The 13163-nt window shown below is 50.6% G+C and overlaps 1 protein-coding gene across 5 annotated transcripts in view; it reads left to right on the top strand.

The window, feature by feature from the left end:
* CCDC92 (coiled-coil domain containing 92) overlaps positions 1–13163 on the top strand; it is a 30638-nt gene that overhangs the window by 13646 nt on the left and 3829 nt on the right. For 4 of the 5 annotated variants that reach the window (XM_060193261.1, XM_060193257.1, XM_060193258.1 and 1 more), the window contains exon 2: positions 12914–13060. In XM_060193261.1, the coding sequence (XP_060049244.1) occupies positions 12931–13060 (130 nt within the window). In that variant the 5' untranslated portion in view covers positions 12914–12930. Of the gene's footprint in view, positions 1–12913; positions 13061–13163 lie in introns of those variants that run through there. The other variant, XM_060193260.1, reaches the window with a different exon arrangement.

The following is a 13163-nucleotide window of genomic DNA, read 5'->3' as shown; positions in this document are numbered from 1 at the left end:
GCAGACCTGCTTCACCACCTGTGAAGCGACTCCCCTGCAGGTGGGTGGCCGGGGGCTCGAACCGGGATCCTTACGCCGGTCCCTGCGCTTTGCGCCACATGCGCTTAACCCACTGTGCCACCGCCCGACCCCCGCAATAAATGTTTTTTAAAAAGAAGGTGAAAAGAAAAACAGAAAAAGATGTCAAGACTTTTCCAACAGCCCACTCTCTCTCCCAGATAAAAATATAGACCTGTGTCAACACAGTTTCTCCTTGAAAAGGGGGAAGAAGAAGCTGCAGAACACAGGAGGTGACCAAGACTGGAGGGTCTTGGGAGCAGGCAAGCTGAGGCTCCCAGTGCAGAATAAGTGTCCATCCATCCACCCCCACCCCCGCCCTCGTGAGCTGCTTCCAGGACTTGTGGTTCCCAGCTGCACACATTTGGGACTGGAGAGAATGTCTGGAACACCCAAGGCAGAAAAGGTGGCAACCTCTAGACAGCTCTGTGTCGTGTTCCTGCACTTGGTGTTTGTAAGCCTGAGCGAGTGTTGTACTCCTCTGAGCCTTGGCTGCTTACAAAGAAAGCAAGTATGGCTGTGCGTAGCTTACATGGCCTTTCCGGAGCTCAGTGGTTCACTCTGGTCTCTGGTACAGGCACTTACTTGATCCCTGCTCTAGGACTGGCAGGCGGGGCTGCATGCTGGAAGCATGTCTGAGTGTGTTCTTGCCCTGATGCCTCAGCCTGCCTCCAGAGGCCATGTTGTTACAGAAGTAGGAAGGATGGGCAGGTCACCTATGACCTGCCCACCCCCAAGGAAAGCAGAGTGGAGCCAGTGGAAAGCATCACAGGCACGCGCTCCATTCCACTGAGGTGCAGGCTGCTTGGGTCTCCAGGGGCAGCAAGGAATTTAAGGGGACCCCCGGCTGTTTTGAAAACAGAGGAAAGAAATACAGACTCCTGATGTACCGACAGACAGACTGAGCCAGTTGTGAGTCAACCAGGAGGAGCTGAAAACACCTAGAATTTTGGACTTGAAATGGAAAACCTGGACACCCCAAACCAAAACCGCCAAGTTCCCCAAATGTGGATGCAGTGGGCGGTTATTATTTTTAAAGAGCTAAAGAAAGTGGCCCTGAACCAGGGATCCTAATTAATCCCACTGTGGGGGCATGAAGCCAAACTCAGGAGGTGAGCACAGCAAGGACAGTCTACACGCAGAGGCAGTGACAGCAGTGCCCTTGGGAAGCCAAAGAGGACGGGGGCACTAGCAGACACTGAGCCCACACCCGACTCAGAGAAAGCCTCCCTCAGCTCACCTCCTACAAGAGTCGTTGTTTCACCTTCCTTTGTTTTCATTGACTTGTGCCGGGGTGAGTTACTAATTAACAGCTGCTTTATCTGACATGATTCACGTGGTGGCAAAGACACGCCTTCGAAGGCCCTGCCCCACCCCTGCACACCTGCAGAGAGCTCCACTCACCAGCTCCCCCTATACCGCACAGCAGCCTGTCCCTTTGGAAATGGCAGGCCTCCTTTATGGCCCTGTGGCTGGTGGGCAGCATTTCTCCTCCCTGGCACACGTCCTGTGCAACTGGAATGTTGGCTCCTGGGCGTCCATGCCTTTCTTGACATAATAAAAGGTCACTGTGAGCAGGAAGGACTTTCCGGGTATCGGTCTGAAATATTATCAGTAAATGCACCTTGTTTGTCAGACTCAGTACAGGACGCTGGTGGGAAGGAGGCTTTTACAGAGGAGGATGGTTTCGGGCAGCCTGCTCACTAGATGGGAAAGCAGAGGGGTCACACGATCTTAGAAGAACACACTGAAGATGGGGCAGAAGAGACTAGGTGCGAAACACCTAGTAAACACTCTCCTCAAAGAACATGTTTATCTTCGTTTACAACATCTTGGGGGAAGGGGGCTGGGCGATAGCGCAGCAGGTTAAGTGCACATGGAAAGAAGCGCAAGGACCGCAAGGACCGGTGGAAGGATCCCGGTTTGAGCTTCCGGCTCCCAACCTACAGGGGAGTCGCTTCACAAGTGGTGAAGCAGGTCTGCAGTTGTCTATCTTTCTCTCCCCCTCTCTGTCTTCCCCTCCTCTCTTGATTTATCTCTGTCCTATCCAACAATAACAGCTATAACGATAACAACATCAATCATAACAAGGGCAACAAAATGGGAAAAATAACCTCCAGGAGCAGTGGATTTGTAGTGCTGGCATTGAGCACCAGCGATAACCCTGAGGACAAAAAAAAAAAAAAATCTTGGAACTGAAACTGCATTATTCCATAGATATCAGTGTCTAATAAAGCAATCATTTCTTTTTTTTTTTTTAGATTTTTTTTTTTTGTAATTTTATTTATTTATCTTCCTTTTTGTTGCCCTTGTTGTCTTTTTATTGTTGTTGTAGTTGATGTCGTCGTCGTTGGATAGGACAGAGAGAAATGGAGAGAGGAGGGGAAGACAGAGAGGAGGAGAGAAAGACAGACACCTGCAGATCTGCTTCACCGCCTGTGAAGCGACTCCCCTGCAGGTGGGGAGCCGGGGGGCTCGAACCGGGATCCTCATGCCGGTCCTTGCGCTTAGCGCCACCTGCGCTTAACCCGCTGCGCTACCGCCCGGCTCCCCAAAGCAATCATTTCGATGCCCACCAGAGTACATGCAGTTACTAAAACTAAGTACCCGAGCCTCTAGACTGTGGGACTGAGCTGACTCCTCTGAGCTGTCTCTGACTTCAGAAATGGCTAATGTCATGTCTCTGTAGGTGATACTCATATTCTCACACACCCAGTGAGACTTTGGCCAAATATGTTCATTAAAGCAAATGAAACAATTGGCTGCTTTATTTATTTATCTTTGTAAGAAAGGGAACAGATGGCTAAACGAAAGCTTCCGTTAATAATACCTTTTCTTAAAGCCTACACGGCAGCTACGCAGGCCCGCAAAATGGATAAAAGAAGCCCCATCAGTTCAGTCAGTTGAAACGGTTCATCTGTTGAACAAACCACATAGAGATTCTAACTGTGTTCAACCAGGTGCACCACCACCCAGACCCCTAGAGAGAGTTTAAAAGCAAGTGAACTTGTCTTCTTGGCCAAGAAAGTACAATTTAGATTTTAATCAAGCACTAAAGTTCAAGAAGTACATCCATTCATGAGTGTGAAAAGTCAGTTGGGTGTTTACTTATCAACCAGTAAATAGTTAAAAACTAGTTCTCCCAGGCAGATGTAGAATGGAAATACTGGTCACGTGTGACCTGCTTACTTTCCCTTCTGTTTAGGGGGAAATAGCACCAGGTGGAAATAACCTAACTCAAGAGATATATCTGTCCCTCAACTTTTGATTGAGGATCATATGGGTAAATGACAGACCTTCAAAATTCACGGATGAGGTGAGGAGATAGCATAGTGGTTATGCTAAGAGCCTTTCATGCCTGAGGCTGCTAGGTCCCAGGTTCAGTCCCCAGCACTACCATAAGCCAGAGCTGAGCAGTATTTTGTTTGTTAAAAAATAAAGGGGCCAAGGAGTAGCACATTGGGTTAAGCCGTGGCTCGAAGCATAAGGACCGGCGTAAGGTTCCCAATTTGAGCCCCTGTCTCCTAACCTGCAGGGAAGTCACTTCACAGGTGGTGAAGCAGGTCTGCAGGTGTCTATCTTTCTCTCCCCCTCTCTGTCTTCCCCTCCTCTCTCCATTTTCTGTCCTATTTAACAATGATGACATCATCAACAACAACAATAACTACTACAACAATAAAAAACAACCTAGGTAACAAAGGGGAGGGAGCAAAATTAAAAAAATAAATAAAATTAATTCAATAGAGGGCCTCATGGTGGCTCACCTGATTGAGTGCAGGTTACAGGGGGAAAACTTTGCAAGTGGTGAAGCAGAACTGCAGGTATCTCCTCCTCCCTCTCAATTTCTGGCTGTCTCTATCCAGTAAAAAGCAAATAAAGGTAATAAAAAGACAGTGATGGGAGTCAGTCGGTAGAGCACTGGGTTAATCACACGTGGTGCAAAATGCAAGGATCAGCATAAGGATCCCAGTTCGAGCCCTCGGCTCCCCACCTGCAGGGGAGTTGCTTCACAGGCGGTGAAACAGGTCTGCAGGTGTCTATCTTTTCTTTCTCCCTCTGTGTCTTCCCCTCCTCTCTCCATTTCTCTCTGTCCTAACAACGATGATGTCAATAACAACAGTAACTACAGCAACAATAAAAAAACAAGGAAAAATGAATATTAAATTTTTTTAAATAGTGCTAAAAATAAATAATAAATAAATAGGGGGCCAGGCAGTAGTGCACCAAGTTAAGCACACAGTGCAAAGTAGAAGGAACTGCACAAGGATCCTGGTTCAAGCCCCCTGGCTCCCCACCTGCAGAGGGGTCGCTTTACAAACAGTGAAGTAGGTCTGAAGGTATCTGTCTTTTTTTCCCCCTCTTTATCAACCCTTCCCTCTCAACTTCTCTCTGTCCTATCAAGAAAACACCAGAAGCGGTGGATTCTTTGTACTGTCACCAAGCCCCAGCAATAACCTTGGAGGCAAGAATAAATAAACAAGTAAATAAATAAAATAAAAACAGATGAGGGGCTGTGAAGTAACTCACTCATTAGAGCACATAGTTTGCTTTGTGCAAGGTCATGGGTTCAAGCCCCAGCACCACTTGGGAACATCATGCTCTGGTGTGTCTCCTCTGTTTCTCCTGCTCTCTTGTAGATTCAAGGGGGGTGGGGGTGGGGGTGGGGGAGAGTCCACCAGAAGCACAGGCGCCAAGCCCCAGCACACCCAGGATCACAAATGATATTTCTGTGTAGTTGTAAATGTTTGCAGCTCTGGCTTAGGATATAAGGTAACTTGCGGCGGGAGCTTGGGGGAGGGAAGAGCCTGGAGGGTAGTCATCCTGGAGGCCTCTCAGAAATGCAGGAGGAGGCTTCGGAGAGGGGGAAGAGCCCACAGAACCACCAGAGCCGAGCTGACCCCTGGGCCACCTCCTTCCTCAGAAGCCTCATCTCTCTGAGTCTTGCTCTGTGAGATCAGAAATACCAAGAGGACTCAGTAACGGCCTTGTACCTTGACAGCAATGCCCCATCTCAGGAGATGGGGTACTTTGGCTCTTGCACCCCAGGGTGTGGCCAGGCCCCCTATTTGTCACGAGGCCCAGGCACTCCCAGAAGCACTTGGTGAGCTCAAAGCCTGCGCACTGCTCTCTCTGAGACTCTTTCAGACAGTCTCACCTTCCTCACAAGACGCTTCTATGTGAGTCCGTGCCTGTGTGCAGACAGCAGACATGGCCTTTAAATAGAAGCCAAACAGAAACTCTTCAAGGATGAGCTAATGAGGCTGCAGAGAAAGGCGGGTAGTAGATCTATCTTGCGGCCTCCAGTGACTGCAGCCTTGCCAGACAGCCCCAGATCAGATTCCAGGCTAATTGCCCGTCTCTCTAATCACATCTATTACGACAGTAATGCCGGGCTCTGCGTCCTCCCAGAAGGAAATGGCTGTCGGCATCTAAAGCGTTGTTGATGGCCCTTGGATTTTATGACAGAGAAGGTCGGAGGATCTCAGCTGTGTGGGATGCGTGGGGACGGGAGTGCCCAGGTGCCCAGCACCCTCACTGCACATACAGAAACTGCCTTCCTGGGGGGACTGGGTGGTGATGCAACTGGTAGGGTGCACACGTTACAATGCGCGAGGACCCGGGTTTGAGCCCCTGCAGGGGGGAAACTTCACGAGTGGTGAGACAGTGCTGCAGGTGTCTCAGTCTCCCTCTATCTTCCCCTTCCTCTTGGTTTCTGGCTATCTATCCAATAAATTTTTAAAATTTAAAAGATAAAAAAAAATTTAATTAGAAACTGCCTTCCTGTCCATTCTTGATGGTGCCAAACTCATCACAGTCCTAGCCACTGAAGATAGCCCTGGGATGATAGTTAAAACCTGTAGGGAGTTGGGCAGTAGCGCAGTGGGTTAAGCGCACGTGGCACAAAGCACAAGGTCCTGCATAAGGATCCCGGTTCGAGCCCCCGGCTCCCCACCTGCAGGGAGCTCACTTCACAGGCGGTGAAGCAGGTCTGCAGGTGTCTTATCTTTCTCTCCCCCTCTCTGTCTTCCCCTCCTCTCTCCATTTCTCTCTGTCCTATCCAACAACAACAACATCAATAACAATAATAACTACAACAATAAAACAAGGGCAACAAAAGGGAATAAATATTTTTAAGAAAACAAACCTGTGACACCACATCGCTAGTGGAGACTTGGTGATTTTTTTTTTTTTTTTTGCCTCCAGGGTTATCACTGGGACTCGGTGCCTCCACTACAAATCCACTGCTCCTGGAGGCTATTTTTCCCCTTTTGTTGCCCTTGTTGTTTATTGTTGTTATTGCATTCGTTGTTGTTGGATAGGACAGAGAGAAATGGAGAGAGGAGGGAAAGACAGAGGGGAGAGAAAGACAGACACCTGCAGACTTGCTTCACCGCTTGGAAGCAACCCCCCTGCAGGTGGGGAGCTGGGGGCTCAAACCGGGATCCCTACACTGGTCCTTGGCTTGGCTGCCATGTGCACTTAACCTGCTGCGCTACCACCCAACCCCCGGTGATTATCTTTTTTAAGAGAAATGACCTTCTGTCCAGCTGTAATCTATGATCTCATTAAAGGAGCATTTGGTATAGTACCAAAGTGATTCACCCTCTAGAGATAAATGCTTTTTTTCTTTTTGTATATATTTTTATTGAGTAGGAACAGAAATTGAAAGTGAAGTAAGAGAGAAAGATACCTTACAGCCCTGCTTCACTCATGAAGCATCCCCCCTGCAGATGGAGACTAGGGTCTTGAACCTGAGTCTTTGTGCATGGTAACACGCATGCTCAACCAAGTAGTAACCTGACCCCAAGATAAATGCTTTTAATGCTTTGGTGTACGGTGATTACTGCTCATGTTATAACAGACCAGCTGGGGCCAGGGAGATGGCTCAGCGCCACAACACAGGGACTCCTGGCTTGAGGCCCCACAGGCCCTAGATTCAATTTCTGATGTCACTATATGTCAGGGATCAGCCATGCTCTTCACATTCTTTTGCTCATAAAGTTAATTAAGGAGACAACCAGTGGTTATGAAAACAACTTTCATCCCAGGTTCAATCCGCAACACCACCATAAGCCAGAACTGAGCAGTGCTTGGGTAGAGAATTAAAAACCTACTAATTAAATCTTTGACAAAGAAAAGGAGGAAGGTTTGGAGAGTTTGCAGTTTGAATGTGGCCAAGTGAGAACTGAAACCCAAGATTCTGACTCCCGTGCTAAGTACTCGGTCACATTCAAACAGTACCCTACTTTTTTAAAGGTGATCAATGAGATTTATGTCACTTTAATAAATGGTTGCCCCTTTTACTTTTGACATCACTTCGTAATGGTGTTCGTTCGTTCTCCTAAATTATTTGTGGACTGGAAGTTGAATGTGTAGGTTTCCTTGAAATGATGCCATTCTTCTTGGTGCCTAATTCTTGGGGATTCTCAAGGTTGGAAAGTTTATGTGATGAGGAAACCGGTGGGTCCTTCAGTTGAAGACCATTTCTTTATGGCTGTTGTGAATTCAGAATATTGTCTATTGGAGTTCTTGGTCAGAGCCAGCTGTGTCTCCTCAAGACAGGTATCTGTCTGTAGCCTTGGTTGGTGGCCTGGCTAACCCTGGGCCTTTTTGAGCTTCCTGCAGAGTACTATAGATTGTTTCAGAGGCTTGACTGTCCCTTAGGGCACCTCACTCTGCCTGCCTTTCTCTGTTTGCTTTCCTGATGGTTTCTCTGCAGTGAAAATGGATGATAAAGGCCAACAGAAAGTGCTTCTGTTGGCTTTTATGTGTCCCTCTTTGGAAATAACTGCAGTTTCTCTGCTAAGTCACTTCCATACTCTTACAGTGTCCAGGAAATGCCCTGACTACCCCAGGGCAGGCTAAGGAGACAACTTGAAGGTACATTCATATAATTATTGACCACTGTTTATTGTTGTTGTTGTCATTGTTATTGTTATTGCCTCCAGGGTTACTGCTGGGGCTCGGTGCTAAAGCTATGAATCCACTGTTCCCAATGTCTATTTCCCCTTTATTTTTCTTTTTATTATACTTATAGGACAGAGAGAATTTGAGAAGGGAGGGGCGATAGAGAGAAAGATAGAGACCTGCAGACTTGCTTCCCCACTTGTGAAGCATCGCCCCCTGCAGGCGTGGAGTGGGGGATAGAACCTGGGTCCTTAGGAGCATGCACTTAACCAGGTGTGCCTCCACCTGGCCCCCTATTGACCAACTTTTATATTAAAGCATAGGAGCTGGGAGGCCCTTCAGGGAAAAGGTTGTGGAAGCCCTGGATTCAATCCTGTGGAACTTCACCTCTCTCATAAGTAACTAGTCTTTGTTAGTTGTTTGAAGTAGGTGACTTGGCGGCAGAACACATACCTCATTCTTGCGTGGTCCTGGGTACAGCCCTGGCACTACAGAAACACCAGATGAGACAGCTGGCACTCTCTGAGCACCTACTACATGCTGGACACTGTAACTGATAACATTGCACATTTAAAATGTCCCTTTTCTTAGATAAATGATGAACTAGGTGACAGCATTCAAATTTAACTCCAGCACAACCTGGAGTTTGGCCATTCTTGCCTCTTTTATCCCACCTGGTTAAGCAAATCTTCCTCATTATCTTTATTTTTATTTTTTAATTATCTTTTTTATTGTATAGAGATAGCCAGAAATAGAGAGAACAGGGAGACTGAAAGACAGAGAAACACCTGCAGACCTGATTCACCATTTGCAAGGCTTTCCCCCTGCAAGTGGAGACTGGGGTCTTGAACTTGGGTCCTTGTGCATTGTAACATGTGGTCTCAACCAGGTTCACCACCACCCGGCAAGCAAATCTTCTTTGGGCCTCAGTGTCTTAATCTGGCTGGACACAGTGATTAAGAAACTGAACAGATAGCTGGTTTTGAGGTTTCTGCTGCCCTCAACATTTTTTGAGTTTGTGACCACTTAGAAAACCACCTCCCTGCTCAGAATCATCTATATTCATGGCAGTGCTATTTTGTAGGACTTCTGAGCAGCACAGGAAGCTCCCCCTCCCCCCCCAAAAAAAGCCATAGAGGCCTGTGGGCTTGTACTCAGCCAGTGGGTGTGCTGGGAGCAGGCAGCCCTGTTGGGGCGAGACCTTCCAGGAGGCAGGGCAGCAGGACTCCAGTGCTCAGGGCTCCCGGCGTGAGGGCATCAAATGTGAGTGGGCCATAACTTATTCACGGTGGGAATCTGAAATAGCTTGGTCTAGCTATTTCGCAGCTACCACATGAGTGCTGCTGTGCTATTTTTCTTTTTCAGGCTCTAAAATAATTATCCTATTTCCACCAGCTTTGTGTGGAGCTGAGAGAGAAATCGACTTTTGAACGCACAGGCACCAGGAACCTCCCTACACACACACACACACACCCTTTCAGATGGCAAGACCTTTTCCTGTTAAAGACTTCTCTGAGCTGGCCTGAAGCTGCTGTTGAAATATCACTGCCATCATGTCGGGAAATGCTGGAGTGAGGTCACGTTCACACCAGTGGGCCACACCGGCGCCCCCCAGCACCGTGAGGCTGGCTGGAGCCATGCATGGTGGACGGCTGTGCTCAGCGGGGCAGTTCGTCAGGTCAGGGCGTGGGAGCTGGAGGCCCGGAGCACAGGCAGAGACGCATGCGCAGAAGGGACCTGAGAGGGGCCACCCGTGGACCAAGGCCGAGCAGGGAGGGTGTCGGGGCTATGATGCGATCAGAATCCTGCAGGCAAGGTCTTTGTGTGGACTTGGAGACATTACACTAAAGCAGGGTGTGCCTTTGTGAAGGGCGCAGTGGGGTCTGGCTCGCCCCCCCATGTCACTAAGGCCAGAGTGCTTCCCGGGGCGCAGTGGGGTCTGGCTCGCACCCCCCCCCCCATGTCACTAAGGCCAGAGTGCTTCCCGGGTGCAGTGGGGTCTGGCTCGCCCCCCCATGTCACTAAGGCCAGAGTGCTTCCCGGGCACAGTGGGGTCTAGTTCGCCCCCCCCCCCCCCATGTCACTAAGGCCAGAGTGCTTCCCGGGGCCGGCACTGCTGTTTGGCAGGAACCTTGCTGCTGACTCAGCCTCCAGAGGCCTCTGGAATGGAGAGGAGGGTGAGCAAAGCCTTGGCGTGCAAACTGGGTCCCCAGATTCCGGAGACCCGGGCACACAGGTCTAGACGGACACCTGGCCCTTTCTGGTCGCACTGACTGGGCTACGGCGCCTTCTCTGTTGCTGGGTGTCTGGCCTGGGCCCCCAGCAGGAAGAAGCTGCATTCCCTCCCAAGTGCAGAGCCCACCACTATGTCTCCCCCACACCCATTTTCCAAGCACTGTACATTTGGCTGCACATTTTGAAAAGCATCGTAGTTTCTGGCATTGGAGTCTGCCCCTGCCAGGGAGACCCTCTCCCCTCTTCCTCCAGCTGGGAGGAGCTGCGAGGCTCAGACGGCAGGCATTTGTTTCTCCTCAGACAGCACCTTGAGGACAGGTGACCTAAGGGACAGGCAGGCACTGTTGCCAAGTGGTGATGCCCACAGTTAAGTCTCGCCATCATTTATGCATGGGTGCCCTGAGCCAGAGGGAGAATGCCACCTGAGGGTCAGGACGAGACTCAGACTGGAGCTCTCTGTGGGCCATTTGTGCTGGGGCTGAGACGCAGTAGAACCCCCACCTTCTTGGGACCCTCAGTGAAGCCTGTTGTCACCAAATGATGACAAGGAATAGTTAGATGCCAGCCCTGCCCCAGGGAACCCATCGTCACAGGAGCTGAAATGGAATACTTTCTTTTTAATATTTTATTTATTTTCCTTTTTGTTACCCTTGTTTTTATCATTGTTGTGGTTTTTACTGTTGTTGTTATTGATGTCGTTGCTGGATAGGACAGAGAGAAATGGAGAGAGATGGGGAAGACAGGGGGAGAGACACCTGCAGACCTGCTTCACCACCTGTGAAGCGACTCCCCTGCAGGTGGGGAGTTGGCGGCTTGAAGCTTCATGCCATGTGTGCTTAACCCGCTGTGCTAGAGCCCAAACCCCAGAATACTTTCTTTACGGTTCATTGTCTGGACATCAAAATCAACTAGAGCTTAACAGCAACTAGTGCCTGGTGAATTTATCACCCGAAGTATGCAGATGTGGTTTAAACTGAATCGCAGCCAAGGCCTTCTACCTTTGGGGGACATGGCTTCTGCTGGTTCCTGCCCAGAGCCGTGTGCCTCACCAGCATGGGGCCTGCCAGTGATGAGCACTTGAGCCCCATTCATCCCCTGCGGCAGCAGGCCGGTTGCTGCGACATTGCTGGTGGCACCAGCAGCACCAAGCAGCATCTGCCCGCTGTGCTTCCCCATCACTCTCCTTTGCCAGAGGGGTGAGGGTGTGCACACCAGTGGGAGGCCCTGGTCCCCTATGCAGACTCCCAGACTTTCGCTGTCTGTCAGCCTCCTGTTCAGGGCGTCACTGGTGTTCCTTGTGCCTCTCCCAGGGCCACCTCTCAGCTGTGTCTCCCAGAGCTTCTTTCTCCTTTCCCCCTTCCTCCCCCTTCCCTTCCCCCTCTTCCTTCCTCCCTCCTTCCCCCTTTTCCTCCCTCCCTCTTTTACTCTCTCTCCCTCCCTTTTCCCTGCCACCAGGGTTATTGCTGAGACGTGGTGCCAGCATTATAAATCCAGTTCCCAGCAGCCATTTTATCCCTTTTCTTTCTGTTTTATTTGATAGGACAGAGAGAAATTGAGAGAGAAGGGGAGAGAGAGAGAGGTCTTGTAGCACTGTTTCACTGTTCATGAAGTTTCTCCCTGTAAGTAGGGAGAGAGGGCTTGAACCCAGGTCCTTGTACCTGTTCCTGTAACTTCTTTCACATGGCCTGGCTGGAGGACGGGGAGCCACAGCAACCCGTGTCAACACATGTCTGGGCCACACCTGCTCTCAGTCCCTGAAGCCAGGTGTCAGCAGCCTGTAGAGCAGAGAGGAGACAGCACGGCAGACAGTGACTGTGCGGAGATGAGCTGTGCTTTGTGGGTGGCCCCGCAACTGTATAACCACCCCCCACCCTGCCTCCCTCTCTGACTTTGCTGACTTTCCCTTGGAGTGGAACTTGTGGGGGCAGCTTTTCCCTGTGAATGAAGCTGCTCTGGGGTGTAAATGTTATGTCACCGATCTTACAGACTAGAGAGCTGGTCTCACATGGCCTGGTGACAGTCCCCTGGGTGTGCGTGTCGTCTCCAGACCTATCCATAGCACCGTCCACAGGCATGCTCACACTGGAAGCCCTGGGAGAAGTCTACATCCTGGGGAGGGCTGTTTGGCACGGCCAGTTGGGAGAGTGCACTCTGCACCACGAGAATAATTTATAAGCAAACAGCCCACGCTTGGTCCCGGAGTCTCCCAGGGCTACAGAGGGCGTCTTAAATTACTGGGGCAGCTCTTCCAGAAAGGCCGGCTGACTTCACTGCATCACTTGAGTTACCGTAAAGGCTGAGAAACAGCCCCCAGTGAGTGGCTGACGATGACTGAAGCCGGGGACTGGCAGGGCTTGGGGACAGAGTCCAAACTCCTGCCATGCCCATTGAGGCAGTTGCTGAGATGCCCCCAGGAAGGATGTGGGGCTCGTGTCAGCCCATGCAGGCAGTCTAGGGGCTCCTCTCTTGAATCTTCCCCTCCCGCCTCTCCCTCCCACTCTTGGCTTTGACTCTAGGTGCCATTACAGGGAAGTGTGAACCCCTTCTCTGGTGGGGGTGAACTCGGTGCCCCCTTGGTCATGGAACCCTGGGCTGTGTTAGGCGTTAGCTAAAAGTGGGTGGTGTGTGGAGAGGCCGGGGCCTGCTGGGCCCACTGCCCAGTGCCGAGCCCACAGCAGTGGGAAGGTGCTCAGCACAGGGTCTGTCACTGCAGGTCGTCTGCATGTCAGCATGGCGGCCACAAACTTGGAGAACCAGCTGCAGAGCGCCCAGAAGAACCTGCTGTTCCTCCAGCGGGAGCACGCCAGCACACTCAAGGGGCTGCATGCCGAGATCCGCCGGCTGCAGCAGCACTGCACAGGTATGGGGCGCGGGGTCTCTGGGACAGGGGTAGGGGTGGGGGGTATGGGGCACGGGGTCTCTGGGACGGGGGTGAGGGTGGGGGGTATGGGGCGCGGGGTCTC

This window comes from Erinaceus europaeus, chromosome 6 (genome assembly GCF_950295315.1).
Source record: "Erinaceus europaeus chromosome 6, mEriEur2.1, whole genome shotgun sequence".
NCBI lineage: Eukaryota > Metazoa > Chordata > Mammalia > Eulipotyphla > Erinaceidae > Erinaceus > Erinaceus europaeus.
Note: the sequence above shows the minus strand (reverse complement) of the source record. Positions and strands in the feature narration are given on the sequence as shown.